General features: G+C 33.9%; 4 protein-coding genes across 8 annotated transcripts; 2 read left to right on the top strand and 2 right to left on the bottom strand.

Moving 5' to 3' along the window:
- Positions 1-1,140: 1,140 nt before the first annotated feature.
- LOC111365971 (UPF0481 protein At3g47200-like) lies at positions 1,141-2,766 on the top strand. Its single transcript, XM_022986561.1, has one exon. It carries the CDS (start codon positions 1,165-1,167, stop codon positions 2,737-2,739), a length of 1,575 nt encoding a protein of 524 aa, XP_022842329.1. The 5' UTR covers positions 1,141-1,164; the 3' UTR covers positions 2,740-2,766.
- Positions 2,767-9,886: 7,120 nt separating this feature from the next.
- Positions 9,887-15,276, top strand: LOC111365970 (DNA-(apurinic or apyrimidinic site) lyase, chloroplastic). Of its 4 annotated transcripts, none has more exons than XM_022986560.1 (12): positions 9,887-9,972; positions 10,064-10,158; positions 10,311-10,396; positions 11,064-11,143; positions 11,283-11,540; positions 11,680-11,999; positions 12,513-12,623; positions 12,739-12,876; positions 12,970-13,017; positions 13,678-13,758; positions 14,088-14,247; positions 14,900-15,276. In XM_022986560.1, exons 2-12 carry the CDS (start codon positions 10,117-10,119, stop codon positions 15,019-15,021), a joined length of 1,446 nt encoding a protein of 481 aa, XP_022842328.1. In that variant the 5' UTR covers positions 9,887-9,972; positions 10,064-10,116; the 3' UTR covers positions 15,022-15,276. The 4 variants fall into 4 exon arrangements, with proteins under 4 accessions (XP_022842328.1, XP_022842325.1, XP_022842326.1 ...); XM_022986557.1 differs by having other exon boundaries at positions 9,894-9,972; positions 10,053-10,158; XM_022986558.1 differs by lacking the exon at positions 12,970-13,017 and having other exon boundaries at positions 9,894-9,972; positions 10,053-10,158.
- Positions 15,277-15,981: 705 nt separating this feature from the next.
- Positions 15,982-20,231, bottom strand: LOC111365969 (U4/U6 small nuclear ribonucleoprotein PRP4-like protein). The gene is made up of 6 exons (XM_022986556.1): positions 20,041-20,231; positions 18,719-19,680; positions 17,500-17,953; positions 17,152-17,349; positions 16,972-17,053; positions 15,982-16,357 (listed from the first exon to the last, which is right to left on the bottom strand). The coding sequence occupies exons 2-6, from the start codon at positions 19,615-19,617 to the stop codon at positions 16,263-16,265; spliced, it is 1,728 nt and encodes a 575-aa protein (XP_022842324.1). The 5' UTR covers positions 19,618-19,680; positions 20,041-20,231; the 3' UTR covers positions 15,982-16,262.
- A 966-nt stretch (positions 20,232-21,197) lies between these two features.
- On the bottom strand, positions 21,198-24,157 carry LOC111365968. 2 transcript variants are annotated; one of them, XM_022986554.1, is made up of 4 exons: positions 23,839-24,157; positions 23,599-23,704; positions 23,076-23,143; positions 21,198-22,224 (listed from the first exon to the last, which is right to left on the bottom strand). In XM_022986554.1, exons 3-4 carry the CDS (start codon positions 23,119-23,121, stop codon positions 21,497-21,499), a joined length of 774 nt encoding a protein of 257 aa, XP_022842322.1. In that variant the 5' UTR covers positions 23,122-23,143; positions 23,599-23,704; positions 23,839-24,157; the 3' UTR covers positions 21,198-21,496. The 2 variants fall into 2 exon arrangements, with proteins under 2 accessions (XP_022842322.1, XP_022842321.1); XM_022986553.1 differs by lacking the exon at positions 23,076-23,143 and having other exon boundaries at positions 23,839-24,156.
- Positions 24,158-25,080: the final 923 nt, after the last annotated feature.

Here is a 25,080-nt window from a genome sequence, read left to right as displayed (position 1 = left end):
ATCTCTCTTAACGTGTTCAGCAATAGTTAGATGAACGAGAGAGAGAAACTAGACTTTTCTAGTTGGTACAATTTGTTGACTCGGTCTTTAATTAACATATTATTTCAATTTTTTTGGTTGTTATTTTGCAAAATGCCTTTTGTTGACATCTGGATTACGATGATTTTTATTTGCTAAATTTCATAGAGAGCTGCTATTTTCATATACCATTTTTATATATTTATTAAAAAATCCTATATTTTTATCTTTATGTAAATTTATTTAATTAGACAAGAATAATGTCAAATAAAATCTATTATTCTAACTTAAATGAATTTTTTGGTTTTGTCTATGTCAGCTTTAAATGAAATCTAATTTTTTATTTCAGGAGTTTGTGTGCTCAATTACTTGTAAACGCACAAGCAGCCGCAGAAAAGAGCAGTACGTTAAATTCTTGAATTTTCTAGCGTTCAAGAAATTTCAGATTATTTGCATGTATGCAGAACAAGTAATAATTGGTTTTTGATAATTTGGTTAATGGATTCACTCAGTGATGTGGGGTTGGGGGGGTTGCTACTAGCACTGAATAACATTACACAAAATCTAGTTTTAATATCCACCAAACAGATTTATGATTTAACAATTTTTGAAGTCAGCTTACAGCCTTGATTAAGAAAAATAAGATCCATAATTATTTTCCTGACAATTTTGATAATATAAAATTGTATTTTGACGAATTTAGAAAGTAGACCGACTTAATAAAGCAAAATTAAGGTACAAAAGTCTTCTCCCTTTCTTTTTTTATTTTTTATTTATTTATTTTTTTGGTTGATTCCTCCAAGATTTGAACTCAAAATAGGTCTTGGGGATGTGACAAAAAATCAAGCTAGGATTGTTACAAATTAGTACCAATGAGGTGTGAATCCTAAGTAACGCAATCAAAATCCGTGATGGATAAGAGGGCATATGCTCTCCAAAGCAAATAATACATATAATATAACAGTTCGGACACAAATTTTATGTCGTTACAAAGAATCGCATATTTCAGAGCCTATGCCTGCCGTTATAAAATGTATGGTTGAAAATATTAAAATTGTGGGTTCTACGAAATGTGTCTTTAAAATTGAAATTTGACTCGTTAAAAAGTTGATATTTTATCAAACATGCTGCTAATAGATAATAAATATGTCTATGCAATTTTATGCTAACATCCAGGGAATGACAACGGTTGGAACCAAAGGAGATAACCAAAGTGCTGAAATCACTCAAACTGATCCAAAATCACAAGAGTCAAGCAGCAGCATATCCAAATCCAAGGATGAGTGGCTGAATTTTGTAGAGAATTATGTTCACGACACAACAGACAAACCCCAAATACAAAGGGTTCCATCACTGCTGCGTGACATAGAATCCAACAAAAAATGTTATGAACCTCTTCTAGTTTCGATAGGCCCTTATCATCATGGACAGCCAGGGCTCGAAGAATTCGAGCAGCTAAAAATTGCAATTGCGCAAAAATTGTGTCATGACCATAGTAGTCATCAAGTATCCCTCGAACGTTTATACGAGGAGGTGGCAAAGGTGGGTAAAAGTGCCCGCAAATGCTATAAGAAAGGCTCGACTGAAAACTATGATGATAGATCGTTCAACAAAATTATGTTTCTTGATGCTTGCTTTGTGCTTCAAATTATCTTATTTGTAACTAGAAGAAATCTAACTGAAGAAGACCTACTGCGGCCTTCGGGTCACCAACTGCTTGTTATTGTGAGGTATGACTTGTTCTTGCTAGAGAATCAAATTCCTTTACTAGTACTAAAAGTTTTGATGGATTCCATGTTCGAAGATGAAATTGGGAGAGAGTTGATTCAGGATTTCCTTCAGACGGCCCACATAATGTCACCTCAGGAAAAGGAGAAATTGGAAATAGATACGGAAGCACCTCACCTTCTATATCTATTTCGGGAACGGCTCATCTGGTCATCTCCTGAAGACAAAAACGAGAAGAAATGTTTCAAACGCCTTCTACATCTACTTCGGGAATGGCTCATCGGATCATCTCCTGAAGACAAAAACAAGCTCATCGAGCCATCTCCTGAAGACAAAAACGAGAAGAAATGTTTCAAACGCCTTCTACATCTACTTCCGGAATGGCTCGTCGAATCATCTCCTGAAGACAAAAACAAGGAGAATTTTGTCGAATGGTATTCGTATCGTTCAGTAACGGAGCTTAAATCAGCAGGAATTCATTTCAGACCAAGTCACACTGACCCTTTTACTGATGTAAAGTTCAAATCTCATCTTATTTCTGGTACTCTTACACTTAGTCCAATCGTGGTGGAAGATTCAACAAAATCTTTATCAAACTTGGCGGCTTATGAAACGTCTCTCAATGGCCCTTATGATTATCGCATTATGTCATACATTTGCCTGATGGATTCACTCATTGATCATGTCGATGATGTTAAAGAGCTCCGGAAAAGAAAAATTCTTCTCAACAATTTAGGCAGTGACGAAGAATTGGCACGACTCTTTAATGAGATATCTAATAATTTGGCATTTGATGGTGATGTATATGGAGATGTTCGGACGCAGATTGAGAAACATTGCCAGAGTAAAGCACAAGTCTGGATGGCTGAATGGATACACGACCATTTTAGAAGTCATTGGGCTTTCTTGGCTTTTATGGGTGCAATGTTCATCATTGCCCTTACTACGGTACAGACGTATTTTGCCGTTTTTCCTCACTACAAGACTTCCTAAATCAATGATCTCCATACAAGCTCTGTAGTTGCAAAAGTTTGCTATTTTCAGCACGTTTTAGAAAATATATGATATCTATTTATTTTGCTAAAATCATTAATTCTTCCGGTTTAATCTACTTTGACATCAATGCCATGTTAAATGGAGTCTATTAGGTCGTGCATAAATTTAGAAAAAATAATAAATTTTAATTGAGCGATCAGTAAAAGAATGATCTCTCATACTTCAAGACATGCTCAGCTTTACATATTCTTGTATAATCAAAGGGAATCAAATTTTTAATTTTAAAAATTTCTTATAATTTAATTCGTAACAATTTTCACATTGAACCATTTGGGGAAATTTTCACACTTGGGTAGATTTTGGTGCCCATATTTTGTAGGCCTCACGTTGTAAATAAACAATTTCTTTTCTACCAAACATGCTCTCACCTTTTAAAATTGGCTCCACTAGATATCAACAGGATTGTTCTGTGCCACATTGCAGGGTCTTTGGTTGTCTTTTAACTTTTTATTTTTCCTCCTACACCCGACCCCACCCTTTAAACTTTTTATCCACCCATTCCTTCTTTTCCCACGCCACACCCGCCCCGCCTTTATCTCCCATCCTTTGTATATAAATGATTCATTTTTGTCTCAATTTTCAGGGTCATTATGAAATGTCAAACAAAATCGAAATATTACATTTTTAATACCATTTCGAAATGCTCACGGCCTAGTTCTTACATTGTTAACGGCGCAGGAAACAGTCAATTCATAGCATCAATTACGACGCGTCAAATAGTCGTTACAAACTAGTATTTCGAAAATTTCGATAACATGCAAACTTTAAAATTTTGCTTACCATCATATGCCAATCAAATTCATAAATCGTCTATATCATCTTAAAGCTCTTTCAAGAGCTATATTGTAGACATATCAAATAGTCCAAATAAAAATAGTTTGAACATTGAAAATAATTTAACGAGCTTCTCAAAAAGAGACGCACAACTCGTTTTTTCTTTAAAGTTTTTCTATTATTTTATTATTGTTTATTGTTTTTCACAATAAATTTCTTAGTATAATTTACATCATTTTATTAAGATATTTTTACATGTGATATGATATCAAAAATTTTCGAATCAATATACAAAATATAATAAATTAACATTAACCTCGTTTGTTTCTGATTTTTCACCCCAAAAGTTCAATTTTTTGACCATTACTTCCCTAAATCAGCCGTCATTTTTTACATCTTCTTTCACAAGTGAAATCACTTTTCTCTTTAACGATTAAAAAAACTATTCTCATAATCACTACCAAACGGACCAAATAAGGTTCAAATTTGAATTTATTTATTTTTTTCCTTTTTAATCCATGTTCTAAAAAAATGAAATAACAAATTAAAAAAAAAAACACTGAGGCCCCATTTGTTTCCCATTCTTTGGCCAAAAAAAAAAAAAAATACAACCGTTATCCATCACATGAAGCCACTATATTTCACTTCCTCTCTCTAGTGTGGGTCTCATAACGACTTTATTTTTCATTCTCATTTTTATAAGAATGGGAATCAAACGGGGGCTTAAGGTTCAAGTTTGAATTTATTTCCCCCTTTTCAAAGTACAAATGATCAATTTGAAAAATGCATCAAAAAACCTTGAGGTGACTTGTAAGTTAAGCTTGAGAAAAATATCCATACCAAAACAAAAGAACTCTCATGGGGTCTACTTTCTATTGGCCACAAATCTTCTTAAACTTCTGAAGACAATTCTCAAAATTGAAACTAGATGTGGAGATGTTTACTCAGAGGTTCGTGGTTTGAGACTTTATGCTTTTCTGTAGAGTCACTGTTCTTTTAAATATAATGCCCTTTATAACTCATCAGTGAGGGATGATTTAACTTAGCAAAACATATTTATTATTCTACAATCTGCTTTTAACCTTGACTCTCTAAAGTTTTACTTTGTAGCCATAAGCTATTAATTAAAACAAATCTTTTATTGATTTGCTTGTAGGTTCAAGAATAGGACTGTCCAGGAGCACTTTCTAGAGAGTTTCTACTACATACATGAATAACTCGATTTAATCCATTCTTTGAGCCTTCTTACATGGTCAATGTGATTGTCTATGATTCATTACTGGTAATCGTAGTTCCTTTTATCTTCTTTTTAAATCTGGCTTTATGTTTTTATCAATTGTTTTGGTGTTTCAGCTAATGAATAGTTGCAATTATTTCAAATTGGTAACTAATTCATTGCTTTTTCATTGGATAAACCTATTTTGATGTGCTATGATGTGTTCCTTTTTTTCTTTTTTCTTTTTAATTTTTTTGCATTATTCGTATATTCATTGTATGAGTAAGTTTGAAACAAACCTCTAAACCATAGTAGACTTTCAGTATAGTTGGCTACTTGGATCAGCTTCTTCATCTCTAGCCTTGCAAGGACCATTTCCTCCATTAATGTACTAAAGGATATAAGGTACTTGATATTTTTGGAAAAGGTGTACTTTCATCTCATTAGTAGTAAGTTGTAATTTTTTTTTTTTAACAGAACTGGGTCCTCTCCATTAAGATCTTGATGTAAATTTTATTCAAACATGGGCCAGACAACTCACTAGAATGTACATGAAATGAGCTGAAAAGCAAGGTCATGCAGTGAGGTTAGTTGAGAGATGTCCTGCAAAGAATGGAGGTATCAAGTCAGCAACAATTGAATTCGAATTCAAATATGCTTATGGCTATCTATCAGGGAAAGAGGTGTTCACCGAATAATTGGAAATCATAAGAGTGAATTTAGTTACCCTGGGGTAAGAATTTCCATTACTATTACAAAGGACCTAGAAATTTCATAATTGTGATGAACTTTTTACTGTAAATTGATTGCAAAAGAAATGACACTTTCGTATTTTTATTGATAATTTCTGTATTATCTATTTGGTAGATGTTATTTAAAACAATAATAAACCTAACCTTATTCCCTATAACATGGGACATGAATCCTTTTTTGCCATTTTTCAGGTCATTGCTATCTTTTGGAAGAATTGATGAATGTTATGTGCTCATGAAAAATGACTTACAATCTCTAGGATCATTTAGTGAACAACAGGAAATCTGACCATGACCACATCACGTTTGAATAGTTGCAATAGAAGAACACTATTATACATAATATCATGGTTAATGAAAATTAATTTATTGTAATGTTGGGCAAATTTCTAATGGAAAATAGGGTACTAGAATAGGCTTTGACATAGTGGTTATCAAAAATTAAGGACAGGCGAAAGATACTGTAAGGAACAATCAATTAGGTTTTTCAGTTTCATGAAAAATTTGGTATACTAATACCTTAGATAAGAATAAGATGCATGATTACATTAGATGTGAACATTCTTCACCAGATTTGTCAACATATAAATACATTGATATTTATAATAAGGAAAAACTTATGACATACTGCATATTGATTTGTGTACGGAATTTCCACAAGTTATAGCCAGGCATATCTTGGTTTGAGAACTTATAGTGTTGCTAAAATATCAGAACAAGAAGCGGCTATTATATGGTGGCAAAAAAACCACAAGAATCTATGCGTGTTTGGTAAGCTTACTTCTAAGTAAAGTTTTGTTTCCAAACTTATTTAATGCAGTTTTCTTACTTAGAACTAAAAAAAAAAAAAGTTATCTGGGCAGTAAGGTGGGAATTATTTTCAAAGTAGGTGCAGCTTATTCCAACTTTGACCAACCAAAATCTTTAATTTTATTTTATAACCTACTTATTTATTTTTCAATGAAATTTTTAGGCTAAGCCAAACACGTGCATGCAGTGTTTATCATTTTGACTAGTGAGTTTGGCTCTCAGTTCTATACCCCGCATCTTCAAATATCTTGTTCAGTTTTAGAATTGGTTATTGACCCTCAAACTCTTGATATGAAAGCCCGTATTATATACTATAGTTGCATCACTATGGCTAATACGTTGTAGGCTAGCTTAGCGGGTGTGGATGTGATTCCTTTGTTCCTTGAATCATCACCCGGACTATTAATTGATGACGAGGATCTACTTGTCTCCTGCCCATCGTCTTCCAAGAAGCCGGGCAAGATTTCTTTCATTTAGCATATTCCAACTGGTGTAGAAGTCCAATCAACATGTGAGAATTTTGCTTGGGATAGTTATAGTTTCGGTTAAGCTCATATCATTATTTTTCTTGCTTTTGTAGTAATATAGTTCTGATTCATCTACCAGGCTCAGTTTCTTTGATAAATATACAAATTTGGACTCCACACATACGGCAAAGCCACCAAATATGCACACACTGTTGCACAAACATACCCAGAGTCTCTGATTTGTGATGGGAATTATAAAGTGCCTCGAGAAAAATGAAAAATATGCGTAAGTAAACGAATAATAAGAATAAGATGCATGATTACATTAGATGTGAACATTCTTCACCAGCTTTGTCAACATATAAATACATTGATATTTATAATAAGGAAAAACTTATGACATACTGCATATTGATTTGTGCACGGAATTTCCACAAGTTATAGCTAGGCATATCTTGGTTTGAGAACTTATAGTGTTGCTAAAATATCAGAACAAGAAGCGGCTATTATATGGTGGCAAAAAAACCACAAGAATCTATGCGTGTTTGATAAGCTTACTTCTAAGTAAAGTTTTGTTTCCAAACTTATTTAATGCAGTTTTCTTACTTAGAACTAAAAAAAAAAAAAGTTATCTGGGCAGTAAGGTGGGAATTATTTTCAAAGTAGGTGCAGCTTATTCCAACTTTGACCAACCAAAATCTTTAATTTTATTTTATAACCTACTTATTTATTTTTCAATGAAATTTTTAGGCTAAGCCAAACACGTGCATGCAGTGTTTATCATTTTGACTAGTGAGTTTGGCTCTCAGTTCTATACCCCGCATCTTCAAATATCTTGTTCAGTTTTAGAATTGGTTATTGACCCTCAAACTCTTGATATGAAAGCCCGTATTATATACTATAGTTGCATCACTATGGCTAATACGTTGTAGGCTAGCTTAGCGGGTGTGGATGTGATTCCTTTGTTCCTTGAATCATCACCCGGACTATTAATTGATGACGAGGATCTACTTGTCTCCTGCCCATCGTCTTCCAAGAAGCCGGGCAAGATTTCTTTCATTTAGCATATTCCAACTGGTGTAGAAGTCCAATCAACATGTGAGAATTTTGCTTGGGATAGTTATAGTTTCGGTTAAGCTCATATCATTATTTTTCTTGCTTTTGTAGTAATATAGTTCTGATTCATCTACCAGGCTCAGTTTCTTTGATAAATATACAAATTTGGACTCCACACATACGGCAAAGCCACCAAATATGCACACACTGTTGCACAAACATACCCAGAGTCTCTGATTTGTGATGGGAATTATAAAGTGCCTCGAGAAAAATGAAAAATATGCGTAAGTAAACGAATAAGGAAATTTGCACCAACAAGTACCTTTAGAAATTTCCTTATTGTTGTTTTTGAGAAATCATCTTGTAGCTTTTGCTGCTGTCATAGATAAAAGGCTTCATTATCATGGTTGACGTTGATATGTATTTCCTTACCAAAATAATACACAACTCGAGCCCATCAGCTATTGCATTTGCATATTTGTTCTAAAATAAAAAATGTCAAAAAGAGACGAAAAGATTACCAATTTTTGTTAAAAATGTGCATTTTTTCTATTCTACATTTTCAAAATGTTCTACAATCAATAAGAGAAGACGAGTAGGAGAAAGAAAGACCAATGAAAAAGACTGTTACCTTTGTAGGTGAAAGGAGTCGTGTTGCGAATAAGAAGGCCCTTAACTGCTTTAAAACTAAACTTCTCGTGATTTTGAGGGATTAATGTACATCTGATATGAGTAACATAAAGAAAGATGACCTGGTTGATACGTGGAGTCACGAGGCTCGAAGGTATGCGTTTCAACCCACCAAAATGGTAGAAGATGCAAAAACGGGTACCCAATTTCTTGATATAAATGCTGTGTTAAACGGAAATATTGACTTTTTTATTGCGACTCACATTAATACTAGACGGGCATAAAATGTCGTTCAACCAGTTTCTATTTTTAAAGTTGTTGGTATAAAACATTCTTTTGTACATGAGCTGCTTGTTTTGGGTTTCCATTAGCTCATTGCCAAGCCATCACTGTTGCCCTTGAGAAACAAGGGAATCCATCCATTTACTGTATTTCCTTTTTAAGATTATTGTCCCTTTTTCGGTTTACTTTATATTTTTTCACTTTATTTATATGTTTGTTAGTTTTAAATATTATAAACCTGACAAATATCACAACAGTATGTCCCGATAATAAACTTAAAAATAACATCATTTTTTATTGTAATACAATATATTTCTTATTTTCGGAGCATAAAAAATATGATACTTATTGTATTAAATTTTCGTATTTATCCTTCTACACTATTTTTATGTATAAAAAATGAAAATGTGATGAGCTCGATGAATTAGAAACACAAATCAAGTCTAGCAAGAATCAAATCGGAGAAACCAAACAGCTTTTAAGCTACTTATAATTAACTTTTAATCGGTATGGCTTCTAAATGATTAATTATCTAGTTTTAAAAGTTTAATTAAAGAATAAATTTTATTGATTATTTAATTTTTGACATGAAAATGCAATATTATGATACTTACATGTGACTTTTATACCTTCAACCAAATATCTTGGGAGTATTATTTTTCTAATGTCATTATTGGGCAATTGTCCTCTTCTAATTTCACCTTCTTACAGTCTCTCACCACGATTATCAAATTGAAATGCTTGACTCAAATAAGAAAAAATAATAGAGTAATTTTTTTATTTTTTTTAATAAAAGATAGGCTAAGTTAGTGATCGAGATTCTCAACAAGAATCGAATAATAAATAGAATTCTTTTATATTTACTTTTTATTGTATTTTAAAAAAGCAAAAAATGGGAAAGGTAAAGTTAAAATTAATTAATTAATTATTTTTATTTATTTATTTATTTATTTATTTATTTTTTGCTTTTGATTAATAGGAGATTAAGGGGAATAAGCCCGACACTTCACGTAACAAAGGCACGTGGCGACATCGGTCAGCTCTGCCCGTCACATATTTTGGCGGTACAATTTCACTGCTAACTGAAGCCACCCTGCTGACGCTTTAACCTACGCTACTTATGTTTCCGACTTTCAATGATTCAGATTCTCAAATTAGGGTTCTACAATTTAACTTTCAGGAGGTACACACTAAATTCAATGATAATCTTATTGTTTAGATTTAATTCTTAACTCTGGTTTCCTCTACATTAAGTTTTTGTAGCTTTTTTGCAGTAAATTATAGGAGCCTCAAATTTGAAGGTCCGATTTCTGTGAAATTAGAATTAATGGGTTCTAAAAGAACCCGTTCGATTTCCTTACAATCAGCTGTGAGTGATCATTTAAGTATTTATGCATCAAAATCCCGAAAGACTGTTTCCAAAGTCACTTATTTTACTTTTTCTTTTTGGCGTTGTTGCGTTTGTTAGTGTGGTTGTAAGTAATTATTGTATTGTGCATAATGGGTTTCCTTGGAATATAGGACATTGTCAAGGAAAGCGAGCTTCTTGGGGATGATTCCAAGAACATAGAGAAAATGACAGTTCAACAGCTGAGATCGAAATTGAGGTAAATGTTCTGTTCTTCTGGCTAGAATGTATTTAATTTGTTTTTCCACTATTATATGGTTGTTTGAGTGTTCAAATGGGGCAGAAATTTGAATTTTCTGCAATATGTGTTCGGTTCTTTTTTTGGATATCAGGGAAGTAATCTTGAGATTTTTACCCAAATATAGACAACTCGGGTCAGGCAATCTGATGTATAGAGTGATAAGAAATATACTTACAGAACGGTACTGAGATGGTCTGAAAAACTATCTGTAATGTGTACTACTAAATAATTTTACTTCTTGAATTTAAAAAGACTTGTGAATGTATTCATTTAACAGGTTTTTCTACCAATATCTAAGATGATTTCCTGCTAATAAAATTCATATCACAGTTCATTTCCTTAGGCCTTACTGTTATTAGAATTTAAAAAACATAGAACTGGACCTGTATGCTCATCGTGACAGATAAAAGGGCCTGGAGCTTTTGTGGTTCCTGCTAAGGTGGCTGCTGGGATCTATTTGTGTGTGATACTGATATTTGGTATCTTTGCACCAATTGATTGCTTTATTCCCACATTGGTTCCTTTGTCCTGCAGGACAGATGTCATGTTTTTCTACTCGTGTATTACACTATCCAGTAATTTGCAGCAGCATGCCTTGCTTTATTGTTATTTTTTGAATTTGTAGGAATATGGGGATACCTGCTAAAGGTACTAAGCAGGAACTCGTCTCTGCCTTGAAGAGTTCTTTGAACAGCCAAATAGATGGTATCCTTTTCCTATGACGTTGTTGATGTGGAATGCCACTACGTATAGTGAAACTCATTTTAAGTTCTATTTTTTACCTAGGTTTTCTACCATCTGAAAAGTGTCATGCAGTGCTAAAGAATTTACCTTTTAAATGCAGGTGAAGGTTCTTTGGATAGAAGCAATCAAGTGATTGCCAAAGATGAGCCAAATATCACTAAAAACAACTCAAAAAGAAAATCTAAAGTGTTATCAACCAGTAAGCTTGTCCAAATTACAGATGATGATTTGGAGGTTTCTGAAACTAAAAGGATAAAGAGAAGTGTAAAGCAATCTCCTGACACCGTTGACATAAACATAAAAACTTCACAGAATATGACAGAGCAGGATCTGAAGATTGAATCCATTGATGTGGAAGGTGTTTTATTTTTTTTTACTTTTTTTTTTTTTTTGGGTTTATCTCTGCCATTGACGTTTCCTGACTGGAATTACTACTATTACTCTTACCTTATTTACTAAACTATCTCAAATGAATAAATGGCACATGATGAAATCAGATAAAGCATCCATTCAGGCAAAGAGAAAAGTTTCATCGAGAATAACTTCTGCAAAATTTAAAGCCCCAGACAGTGTTGACCTTGCCGTAGAGGAACCTTGGACTATTTTTGCTCACAAGAAGCCGCAAAAAGGGTGGATTGCTTACAATCCCAAAACTATGAGGCCATCTCCTCTTGCTGCTGATACAGCACATTTGAAGTTAATGTCTTGGAATGTCAATGGTTTAAGAGCTTTATTGAAGTTGGAAAGCTTTTCAGCTTTGCAACTTGCACAAAGAGAGAATTTTGATATATTATGCTTGCAAGAGACTAAACTCCAGGCAAGTAGTTTGGTTTCAAATTTGAGAAACGTAATTGGAGTTCACTGCTTCCATTAGGATAGTCTATAGAACGAGAGAAACACTTCTCCACAGGCTCCTTGTCCCTTGTATCTAGTATCCTTGCATGGAAATCTATGAAAGCCTGTGAGAAAATTTTGGCATGCTAACAGGTTTGATTATGCAAATATTTGATGGTTAGAAATTAACTTTAGGGTCATAATGATGATTAGAACATTTGAATGACTCTTTCCACATAGTTGGCTAGACCTTATGATTCCCTATATGTTCTATAGTGCATAGAAACAATTTAGTGGAAAGCCTATCACATAATGTGGAAGAAATTACAATATCCTGGACATAGGATATCTTGTATGTACTTGTCCCAACTTGGCAATTATTCCTTTGGATCTCACCAAGAGTACTCTTACTGATGCAACAGGAGCCTACAGCCCATGTGTTTCTTTCCAAGTTATTTTGGAGTTAATATCATTGTATTTTCAATTCCTTAAGCAGGAGAAAGATGTTGAGACAATCAAACAAAGTCTCCTAGAAGGTTATGACAATAGCTTTTGGACATGCAGTGTCTCGAAGCTAGGTTATTCTGGTACAGCTATTATTTCACGGGTACATACTTTTTCTGTTTTTACTTGTTTCATTAGGGATAGTTCCAGTTTCGCACTTCCTGCAAGTGTCTTCATTTTTTTATGGAGGACTTATTCCCCTTCTTTTCATCTGGCAGATGAAACCACTTTCCGTCAGATATGGACTGGGCATATCAGATCACGATAGTGAAGGACGTCTTGTAACAGTGGAATTTGAAAATTTCTATTTGTTGAGTGGCTATGTTCCCAATTCTGGTGATGGTCTAAGAAGACTGGTAAATGATTTCTCATTCTTATTTTATGGCCTTGTTTTCTACATCCCTTGGTCATTTTGCTCCCTAGAAAACTGAGCAAAATTCCTTTTCTAGTCATACAGAATTAGTCAGTGGGATCCTTCACTTAGCAACTACATGAAAGTAAGTCTTACTCCTCGCATGCACGTACGCTATCAATTACTTGCCCTCTATGTTGAACTTGATAATTTTCATATTCAAATTAGAAAAATGGGTTAGTTAAATATTAGGTGTACTTCCAGCAAATTGGAGTGGGAATAATTTTTCTTCGGACCATAATTAAGATGTTGATTACAATTTTGTTTGTCAATAAATATACAGGTTATTATTAAGTTGGTTAATAATAATGGATAATAAACTCCATATTAATCTAAATTATATGTTAACTTCATTTTCTACATTTTCCTAAGCTGATTCTTTATTTTCTTCATATACTTGCCAACCCAACTGACATATTCAATTCATTTGCCTTACGTGCATTGGTTCTTGCTTAGTTGTTAATTTCTCCATAAAATCACGCATGTTTTACAAGTTCTAACACTATATCTAGATTTAAATATCTTTCAAAATAATTTTACTTTGTCATTACCTTTACAATTGCTTCTTTTATATTATTTGGATCTAAATCCCTTAAAAACGAAAAATAATTTTGCAATGGACAAGGATAAATTATGGTCTTGTTTCACTGTAGATCGGGTTTTATAATATTTGGTGAATTTTAAAGGGGTTGCTCATAATTACATGTTGGAACTTATATGGACATCCTGTTCTTGTGCTTGACAGGATCTAGAACAATTAAAGCCTGTCATTCTGACTGGTGACTTGAATTGTGCTCATCAGGAAATAGACATCTACAATCCAGCGGTATGTAATTCCAATTCTAGCATTATATAATTTCATTCTATTTTTCAATGATGGATATGCAACCTACAAAAAGAAAGGAGGAAGAATGCGTATCTTTTAGTTAATATCTTAGTATCTGAATACTTGAGACTTGTAATGCTTTAGTTTGAGTGGCCTACAATTAGACACGGTGGATGGTGAACCATTGCTGCTTAAGTGCTTTTATTGTTGTAAAAGTGATATCGAACTGAGGTTTTTAGTAGTTCTGTTGGTTGAAGTAGGAGCTTTATTTTTGTCCCCTGTTAAGAATGTTTAGATAATTTTCTTCTTATTATTGTGTCGCCTTTTAGGGTAATAGAAGAAGTGCGGGTTTTACGGATGAAGAAAGGAAATCATTTCAAACAAACTTTTTAGACAAGGGTTTTGTGGATACCTTTAGGAAACAGCACCCTGATGTTGTGGGTTATACTTATTGGGGCTACAGGCACGGTGGACGGAAAACTAATAGAGGTATCTCTCTCTTGCTTCTTGTAGCGTCTTTTGCTGCTTCAATTCACTTTGTGAATACTAAGAGTTACTCTCCAGACCTTTCCCCCGCCCTCGAAAAACGAAAAAAGATAAGATTTTGTCATATACTGATTTAAACAAAGAACGGCTACTTTTTTGAGCTGAATGGCTAGGTTTCGCTAATCTCATTTAACGAAAGGATCTGGAGGGCGAAGAAATTACTATCATCACCACAGCATGTCATGATTTTCCTCTTGAAATTTTAGGCTTGTAGATCAAAGAAAAATTTACCTTTTCTGTGTGTAAGCTTAAAAGCTACTAGTTTGATTGGTTATGGTAACTACTCTTTTCTGTTTGCATGAGACAAATTTCGAAAAGAACATAAGTATTCTCTTGTGCTCATCTGGAATCACTGCATTTCGTGCAAAGCATTAATTTTTGAAATAAACAATTTATTTTATTGGTTAAAGTTAAAAATAAGTTGGTTATTGTGAAAATGACGTAAGATAATCGGATAGAAAAAGTAAATTAAAGAGTAACTTTACGTTTTTTAAGCTTACCGAACACTCAGCATGCTTACTCCAAGCACTGCTGCTCTGATACTCCCTTTTTCAATTTTCTGTTTGCCCTTTACTTATCTTTTGTTTTGGACCAGGGTGGCGGCTTGATTATTTCCTCGTCTCCGAATCAATTTCAGACATGGTTCACGACTCATATATTCTCCCTGATGTTACTGGAAGCGATCATAGTCCAATTGGCCTCATTCTCAAGCTTTAGGCTCAGGAGTGACCAGACGACTAATTTCATATCCAAAGCTGGATTCTGAAGCTAATTTATGACAATCTGTTTTGGTTTATATGGCCTTGTGTTCCGTAAATGGCAGAATCACAAGCACCTTCAAGGGCCCATTTTGAGATTAAGTTGTTTTCGTGTTTAATAGAGAATTTGATGAATCTTTCTTGCACAATCATGTAGGCCCGTTGCATATGAATTTCATGATCTTTGGATTGATATAAGAAATTTATTAATTTTCCCGTTGTTTACTCTAAAAATTAGCATTCTTAAAACCAAAAAAAATCGAGTGGGATCTAGTACAAATTCTCACATCAACCTTGTTATGAAATTTTAATATATTGCAATTCGAGCTTTTAGAAAAAGTTCTAGGACGACCTGAAAAAAGGCACAATATATAATGCGACAATTGTACAAAGTAGTTTTAAGGTTAAATTATATGTTTAGTCTATTTATAAACATTTTGATATTTTTACCATCAACCTTCAAATGACGAAATTGCCTTGAAAAATAAAAAAATAAAAATATAAAATATAAAATTATAGAGTGAAGAAAAGAAACTAAAAAAGAAAGAAAAAAAGATCGATAGCCCTCCAAGTCTTTTTTTCCTAATTTCCCAGCCCCATCCAAAATGTAGAGATGAAAAGAGTTGATTGTAAAATTGTTTAAAATGTAATCATAAAAGGTGGGGACAGAAGTGTAACTCAGTGTAAAAGTTAGGGATTAAACATAATTAAGCATAATTTTAATGAATACGTGATAACAGAAATAATTATTAAAGCACAAATGACATGATATATCAATTAATTGATAAATGAGTTCATAAATAGGCTAGGGATTGATAATCTCCTGTCCTGGTCATATGACAACGGTACAGATTTTTATATTTCTGTAATAATATTTTCCTCCCAAATTTTTTTAAGTATGTTCATAAGACAAATAAAATGAGAATCTGATAAGAAAAAAGAGTTGTTAAATTAGTTCATACTCTGTTCACACCATGGCTGTGAAATAAGAATTCATAACTATTCAATCTTAGTAAGAGAAGATTACTAGTTACAATTTTGACTATCAAACAGGAGGTTCATTCATCTCGCAATAAACTAGAGCTACCAGGCGATGCTACCATATTGAGGCCGTTCCTGGAGATCCAAAACGTTGCTTGCTTATTAAAAAGAAAGCAGTTCAATCACCTTGTAGCCTTCCTCAATCAAGCGGCAGTCTTGTTAATCAATATCCATTGTCTTCTCTTTCTCATCATCTTTGCTTGACCAAAGCTTGATCGTACGATCATGTGAAACAGTTGCAATGCATTGTCCATCTGCAACAAATGATGAACAGCAATAAATTACATAGAACTCTTAACATCAAAATTGGCGAGACAGCAAACTATGCTTACACAGCACTGGCAGAACCACAATTCAGGGAAAAACAATGGTCAAGAAAATGCTAAGATGTTCAACTTTAAGGTATCAAATATTGGGTGAAAAGCATGAAGTCTATTAATCTATTGAGCAAAATTTTAAAATCATCGCCTAATCACGACCCTTATTTTGTCCCAAGAGTTATAAACTTTTCCAACTTTGCCAATCCCTTCCAAGTGTTGGACGCATAGCAATGTAAAACATCACTGATAGAAAGATTCAATAAGGGTCAAAAGTCTCAGTAGTTATGTAGATCAAGCCAAAATGATAGAATTCTATGTGGCAGTGACAAATACCCCAAGCCAGTTAAATACGGATGGTAAGCATTTATAACTTATGTGGACAAAGCAAGATTACAAGATAGAATGCCAAGCACCTAAATGGACACAACAGTCCTAGAACCGAGTTCCTCTCACCCTCCACGTAAAAGGGGAAAAAATGAAGGTACATTTTGGATTCTACCAATCTCATTACATGACATAAGAATTAGATTTTGGGTAGGGAAGCTCACCTCCAATAACATCAAGTGACGTAACCTTTGATTCATGACCAGATAGTGTCTTTACAGGCTTAAAATCTCTAGATGACCACACCTGACATAGAAAGGGACAAGGGAAATGCGTAGAAACATGAGTTCAACAAATATAAAACACAATGAGAGTGGAGAAACATAGATTAAGAAGATGGGTACCTTAGCTGTCATATCATATGAAGAAGTAACCAGAAAGTATCCCTCTTGAGGTTCAAATTTGACCTGAGATATAAGGTTAGAATGAGCAGGTATTATGTATAAAGATTTTCTCTTCCTCAAATCCCATATGCGGCAAGTGTTGTCTTCACCACCAGTAGCCAAATGATAGCCATTGGGAGAAAAACTGACACCAAGTACCTGAAAGGAAAATAATAAGAGAATTGATTCATCATTTGTAATCCAACAACCTAATCATCAATTCCATCCTCAATCCCTCTTTTACTGCAGAAAGTATAATAACAAAGCTAGAAAGCAAAGAAAAAATAGTTTCACAACACACAGTCTTACTGGCTTAACATGGCCTTCCAGGGCAAGTATACTTCTCCCAGACCTTAGGTCCCACACACGAGCAAGAGAGTCAAGTCCACAGGAAGCTGCTAAAGAGCCATCACGGTGAAAAGATAATCCATATACACTCCTGCTGTGACCTTCTTGGAGAAGCAACTCTTCACCAGTCTCTACATCCCATAACCTCCAAGTCTTGTCATAGCTAGCTGTGCCCAAGTATTTTCCTGATGGATGGAAGGCAATACGAGCAAGACGATCCAAATGTCCCTCAAATGTTCTCTGAACAGACCCTTCTGTGTTACATAATCTTGCAGTTCGGTCAGCAGATGCAGTAGCCAAATGGTAACCTGTGGGAGAGAATGCAACATCTGTAGCTCGTTCAGTGTGACCCTTTAATGTATAAACCTTCTTTACTTCAGGCACGCTCCATAACTTTGCAACTCCACTTAGAGCACTAGAAACAGAAAAGTAAAAAAAGGAACATTTACGCTTTGCTTGTCTTCCATTCTTTCACATTCTACCACATTATTTTTTCTACAGTACTCATTTTCAACCACACATTCTTTATTAAAATAATATTACACGTAAATCATAAAATTTTCTTTGTTTTTTAACCACACATTTCAACATCAACCATTATTTCATAATACATTACTCACGAATAATGGGGCACAAACAAGCACTTAGCAATTCTTCATACATGTCTCATATGAACTCCGAAAAGTCAACAGTGGCATCTCAAGGAAAAAAGAACTAACTGGTTCATAATTTTAACATAATAAATACTTGAATACCATATTTTTGCAGTCGGATAAAGAAATATCTATGACAGAACCATAAGTGTAAGAGAAACCACACAATTGGAGACCTCTCAAAAATGAAAATTGAGGACCTTATTTGAATCCTAAAGTAAACACAAAACGAGTATGTCTTGATTAGTCAAAAAAATAAAAAAATATATAAAAAAAAAATGGAAAGAGATATCATAATTCACAAATTAATAATATTAGTTTATGTAATCTGTTATATATAACAAGCGGTAAACCTTTAAGGTGCCCATACCATCAGCACGTGTAAAGCACCTTCAACTGTATGACAGCCATATCATGCGACATGCATTGCTATGCATATTTTTGACATGTCTAACTCACTAAATCACATGAAGAGAAAAACATATACAAGCTTTTGGGAAGTTGGGAGTTGGGGGGAAAGAGATTACCAAGTAGCAAGCATCTTCCCATCATGTGAAAATGAGCATCCAGAAAGAGGCCGATCATCGCCAATCTCACTGCAGTCTAGGACCAGACTTGCTGCTTGCTTCAGAGTCCAATCTATCTCTGCATCCAAATCCTCATCTGGATCATCTTGTTTCCTTCTTGCTCGATGGAGCCGTAATGTTGACTTCAGAATAGAATACTTTGCAATCTCTTTGCGGGCCTCTAAAAGTGCTTGGGACCCTTCCGTATAAAAGGGATACTGGATATCTTCTTCCACCTCAGTAGGTGCAGTGGCAGCGGCTTCTTCATCCTCATGAGCTTTCATCAGCCTCTCCAACTGGCCCTCAGAGTCCAGCTTTGCCATGAGCATCCGCAATCGATCCCGTCTCTCCATCTCTTTTTCTCCAAAAAGAGTTATAGGTTCACCAAGCCGTCGGAGACGAGCTCGAACAGCTCCATCATTGGTGGGAACTGCCAAAGCAGCTGCACGACGCTTTATCAGAAGTTCCTGCATTGCTTTCTCCTGCCTTTCTCTAACTATTCTGCTCTCTTCTGAGATCTCGTATTCCAGAGATTCACCTGCAGGAGCATGACCAGATCCCGACTCATCTTCATCCGAATCAGAGTCACTAGTCCTCGGGTCTCCATTCTGCGCCAAAGGTGGCCTGACAATTGGAGGGCGAACAGGGAGTGGTGCCAATGGCCGAGGGACTGGAAGATGAACAGCAGGTAATGGAGCGATGGAAGGCACAGCTGGGGTTGTGATAGGGGGTGCAACTATGGGTTGAACTGGTTGAAGAGAAATTGTATCAATAGCTGGAACAACATTTTGATCATCAGCCCCAACAGTGGAAGAATCAGCAACTGAAGCAGAGACTGTATTTTCCTCATCCACGTCCATAATTCTTGAATAATGAGAGTTCAAAAAGTAAATACGCGCTTCCTGGTGAAAGTATAGGAATTCCTATGTGAACACAACACAAAAACGACAAAACAATTAATAAATCCTAACAAATACATGTAACATAACAAAAACCCTAGAAACTCACATATTACTAACAAGTACTTAATCCCTACTTAACATTCATACACACAATGCACAGGGACGGACATGGAACAACATGTTGGGGGCTGAAACATAAACCCTAAACCCTAAACTTATTTACAACTTTTTAAGTATGCAAAATGATCCAAACTTTGACAAAATATTAGTATCATAACCAAATAATAGTAATAAATTTCAGCCAAAAACAAAATCAATTAAAATCAAATTGGGATATTGAGTACTTAATTACTCATTTAAGCAGCAAGAAAAAAAAATCACCTTAAATTCACCGTGAAAGAGATCGGACACTACGGGGCCACGCGTATTGAAAATTGCTGCTGGAAGAGAGGAAAATGCTTGGGTTTGGAACGAAGAATGCCGATTTGAGTCTAGATTTAAGTTCGGCGAGTTGTGTTTTTAAACCAGAAATGAGGGTGCGTCCCATGAAATACGAAATAGATTCATAAAAATAATTTCATCCACGTAAAAGTTTTGAATACATATATAACCGGTGGACCGGTGACATGGTACGCTATTTAATTGGTGAATTATTAAATACATAGAACTTATTTATGATTTATTCATCAATTAAATGGTGTGTCACGTCATCAATGCTTAACATATGCTAAGTATCGATGTTTAGGAGATCATTTTCGTGTATATATATACGTACATGGAGAGCAAATCTTATTTTATCACCATTGTAAAATTTCCAACAACAAAATCAAATTGTGCTAATTTACTGAGTTTCCATTTTTTTTTAATTTAAATCAAAGTTGACAATTAATTTTGATAACATATTTCATAGAATATTTGTAACTTTTATTAAAATATACTAAAAATTTGATTTTAACCTCCGTCAAACAAGGTCAAAATCATAATAAATTTGAATTTTTTCCCTCTTTTCCCTCACTTTATCTCACACTCTCCCTCACATTTTTTATCAAAACATTAACCCTTCTAATTTTTTTAAAATTTATTTATAATTTTTCTAAAAATTTTCACTTTTCAATCAAATTTTCAATTAATTAGAACCTACATTTGCATTTTCTCCTATTTGTCTATATAGAATGTGTTTGAACTGATTATATCCAATTTAACTTATATTTTACGAATTGTATTTATTTAATTGAATATTGGTTATATTTTTTCCTTTCCATCACTTAAATTGATTATTTTTATTAGATATACTATAAATTTTTTAAACATAAATATGCATATTCTTATGATGAGTAAAATATTAATAAAACGAATGTTCGAAATCAAATAAATGAAAATGATGAGTAAAATATTAATAAAGAAATGTTTTTTAAATATAAATCTGCATTTTCTTTAGTTGAGCATAAATCATTCAAAAATCAAGAACAAAGTATTCGATTTGTACAAAACTTGATTGTTCCCGTCTAACTAAAAATGAGTGGTATTATAATACCCACTTCAAACACTAGAATATTCAATTACTGACAACAAAACGTTCATTATATATAGACAGAAACCAGTACTGACTTAAAAATACAATACCTTAATATCAGAAAACTATCTTACAAAATTTTGTAGGGAACTAAGTACAGAATATACTCTACAGAAACTCAATGTATACAGCAGACTTTGCTGAATTTAGTACTATATACACTACTTAAAAGATGCATATTAAAAGAAATGGAATGGAATGAAATGAAATAAATCATGCCTATATTAACTCCTTCGACCTCTGTCCTTCCACCATAGGTGGTTTTTATGGTGCTCGAATGCCTTGAAATCTTGAAGTTCTGTATCTTGGAAAGTATTGTCCAGCATCACTGACTCTCCCCAAATTGTTGACGTCCCATGATCTCTGGACATTGTCTGCTTTCTTGTCTTCCAAATTCTTATAACCACAACCATTGAAATGATTCCAACCATCTTCCGATGCCATATGTCTGATAGCTCCACTGCCATCATTCACGTGCCATGTATTTTTGCGATAATCAGCGCATCCATTTGCAGTTCCATCCCAGTAATGCTCCCCTAGATTTCCATACTTAGCAGGAGATTCATTAGTTTTTGGTATTTTAAAATTCTCTTCGTTGTCACCCCAGCCAGTCGATAAGAATGCTTGGTTTGCGAGGAAAGAATCACCGAAGATTACGACGGTTTCATGGCCTTCACCTGCCTTAGGAACTTCAGGTTTGCATTCGAGCTCCAATAGAATCTCAGGATCAATTTCTGAACTCCAATTTATATCATCAATGTAAAGATCAGGATCAGGTAATGATGCATCATCACAGGGGAGGCCCTGTTTTTTTGCCCAGAATCGTTTCTTGGCATCGTGAAATGCCTTCTCACCTGCAGAGTCATCCCACTCGAGCACATTATTGTATAGATGAATGAATTTCTTCATGTGCAAAAATGTTTCCCAATCTAGTGAACCTATCACTTTGCAGAATTCTTTCTCCCATGCAGGGACTCTCGGCTGCCAACTGCCTGCACGAAGTTGCTGTTATTTACTCTTGCCCTACTAACTAAGAAAATGGAACGACGAACAAAAATATGAACGACATGGATATACGCCACCAATATATATTCTAAGCACGACTAAACAACAATGCATCAGCAAATAGCGCTAGCAAATGCATTAATGGAACAAACTAAAAATAACACCAAAGACAAATTATCTCGTCATTGGTGCAAATGAAGGGGTATTTATTCAAGTTTTGCATCTGAGCATGATTTATGTTTGCCCTTTAACTACCACGTTTTACTCATTTGAATCTATTGAAATAAATGCAGGATTCACATAATTTTGGGAAATTTCAAGATATTATCTCACAAGTTTCTGGATATAAAATAGATAAATTACATCCAAGAACTTATAGTAACAAATGCATTCAAGGAATAAACTGAAATAACACCGAAGACAAAATAGCTTATCAACACATAAGAAAGGGTGTTTATTTGTGCTTTACAAAACATTTTGAGCATGACTTTTTCATCTTCACACTTTATCTGCCACATTTTACTAATTTGAATACATTGAAATATATACACGGTTCACAAATCATGGGAAAGTTAAAGAAATCACCTCAAAAGTTTCTCAATATAAAATAGAAAAATTACTTCCAATAACTTATAGTTGCCATGCAGGAGTCTACGACATGCCAAAATTAACTCAGAAAATAATCTTATCTCAAAATTTCTGAATGAAATTTTAATATTCAACAGGTTAATTGGCATCAAAAAACGAAAATCTTCAAGAGTAATCCATTAATCATAAAGTACTTGAGATGAATAAAAGGAGTGCGGGCATATAGTTCACATATGGCAGTAAGACTAACATTTCCACAAGATTTGACGAAGTTTTACTTGCAGCCCTCCAACCATCTTCCTTTACCGATCAAGCTAGCTGGGACCGGATTATGAATTTCGTAGTAAAAAAATGTGGATAGAGGAAAAAATAAGCAAAACACACAACTTCATCACCCATAATAAGACATGAAAAAATACAATCATATAAAGCAAAAAATCAAATATACGATTCTAGAAAAACTTGCCATTCAAAACACACAAGTTCATCACCCAAAATACATGGAAAAATACAATTACAGAAAGCAAGAAATCAAGATACATACAATCACAGAAAAAAAAATGCTATTTATAAAGCACGAATTATATATACAAATTTTAGATATCAGAACCTTCAAGAAGACAAGACAAGAATATTACTTTTCAAACAATACAAGAAACCCTTCAAGAAACTCACAAGCTGTGCCTGATTTTGAAAATTATAACATGCAAACAGAGATAGACAAAAATAACTAAATAAATAATCAAAATTCAAGACCAAAATGTTAAACGAACCACGGGGTGGCTTCTTATACTGTGGTGATTTTCTTCTGGGAGGTTGCTGTCCATGATTATCCCACTTTTGCCTTCTCCAATTATCCATCGTCAAAATCCCAAAAATCTAAAACAAAAAGGGAAACAAAAAAATACACGTTAATTAATCAAGAACATAAAAACCCAAAATAATAATAATAATAATAAACAAGCCACCAACGACCAAATTCAGCACCAAAATCACAAAACAAAAACAGGTACTTGAGATTTTTCTTCAAGATTCCAATAGCAGCCAGAAAGACGTGATTAATCCACAGAAACCGCAGTTCCAGACATGGGTTTTCGCCCAGTTATTTTCTAACCAAAAACACAGAAAAAAAAATGTATATATAAGAGATTACTCTGGATCAAAATTCGAAAAATTCTTGTTTGAGGCCATAAAAAGGGGTGATTGTGAAGGAATTAAATAGGAAAGGAGAAAAAAAAAAGGTCTCAAAAAGTGATCACAAATGGAAACTACGGAAACGTCAAAAAACGGTGTTTTGTGAGAAACACAGAAAACAAGACTAGGAAAAAAGGTACTACAAATAATCAGCTGTTACTGTCCGGTTTTTGTTTATAGCCCCCGGTTGTTGTGAATAAATTACATATTGGTCCGATTTTTTTCTTTGATAAGGACTAAACTAGCAGGCGGTTTGGGGTCCAGTCCACGCACCTGGTGCTAACACTTCCACATGTATGTGATTGTGGAATTATCATTTTTAATGACAAATATGTTTTTTTTTTATTGGCTGAAAGTTAGGCCGACGTATGAAGAAAGTGAACTCAATGAGAATCATAAAATGCTTACATTGTGACATCTGTCAAATATTAACAGAAAATCTCTAAAAATACAAATTAATTTGACGATATTATTACAATACTATAGATTACTATTTTTTATTTTTTCAAATGGTCCAGCCAATCATTCTCACCTAGCAATCTACTGATTATCTATCTTTGGTATTCTGTAACTTTCTAGGTTATGTCACGTCTTATTTCATCGTAAGTAAGCTTGAGCGGGTGAACTTTCTTCTCAACTCACTGATCACTACTCTACTATAGGTTAATGAACACTTTTTCCTAATATATATATATGCTCTAAAATTCTAGAATATTTGTTTTTTGGATCATACTAACTTGATTGTCGAAGTTAAAATAATCACTGTTTTTCTACTCTAAAACATTGATCAAACTATTTCATTTCAAGCAAATTCAAAGGCATGAGAAAGCATGAAGAATAAAGCCTATATCAAACATTAAACAATTGGAATCTACATGAATTTAATGACTTTTAATGGATCTAGCCAAAATAACTTTAGTTATGAGGTCAACAAATCTATTATATAGATCAAGTGTTTTAATGAATATTTTCCATGAAACTACATTTCCAGTTGCCCCTTATAGGAGAGGAAAAGATAAGGACATAAGAAATTCAAGGTAGTCATTAGTGGTTCATTAAAT

The sequence above is a fragment of the Olea europaea genome, chromosome 17 (genome assembly GCF_002742605.1).
Source record: "Olea europaea var. sylvestris chromosome 17, O_europaea_v1, whole genome shotgun sequence".
Lineage (NCBI taxonomy): Eukaryota > Viridiplantae > Streptophyta > Magnoliopsida > Lamiales > Oleaceae > Olea > Olea europaea.
This window is presented reverse-complemented; position numbering and strand designations above follow the sequence as displayed.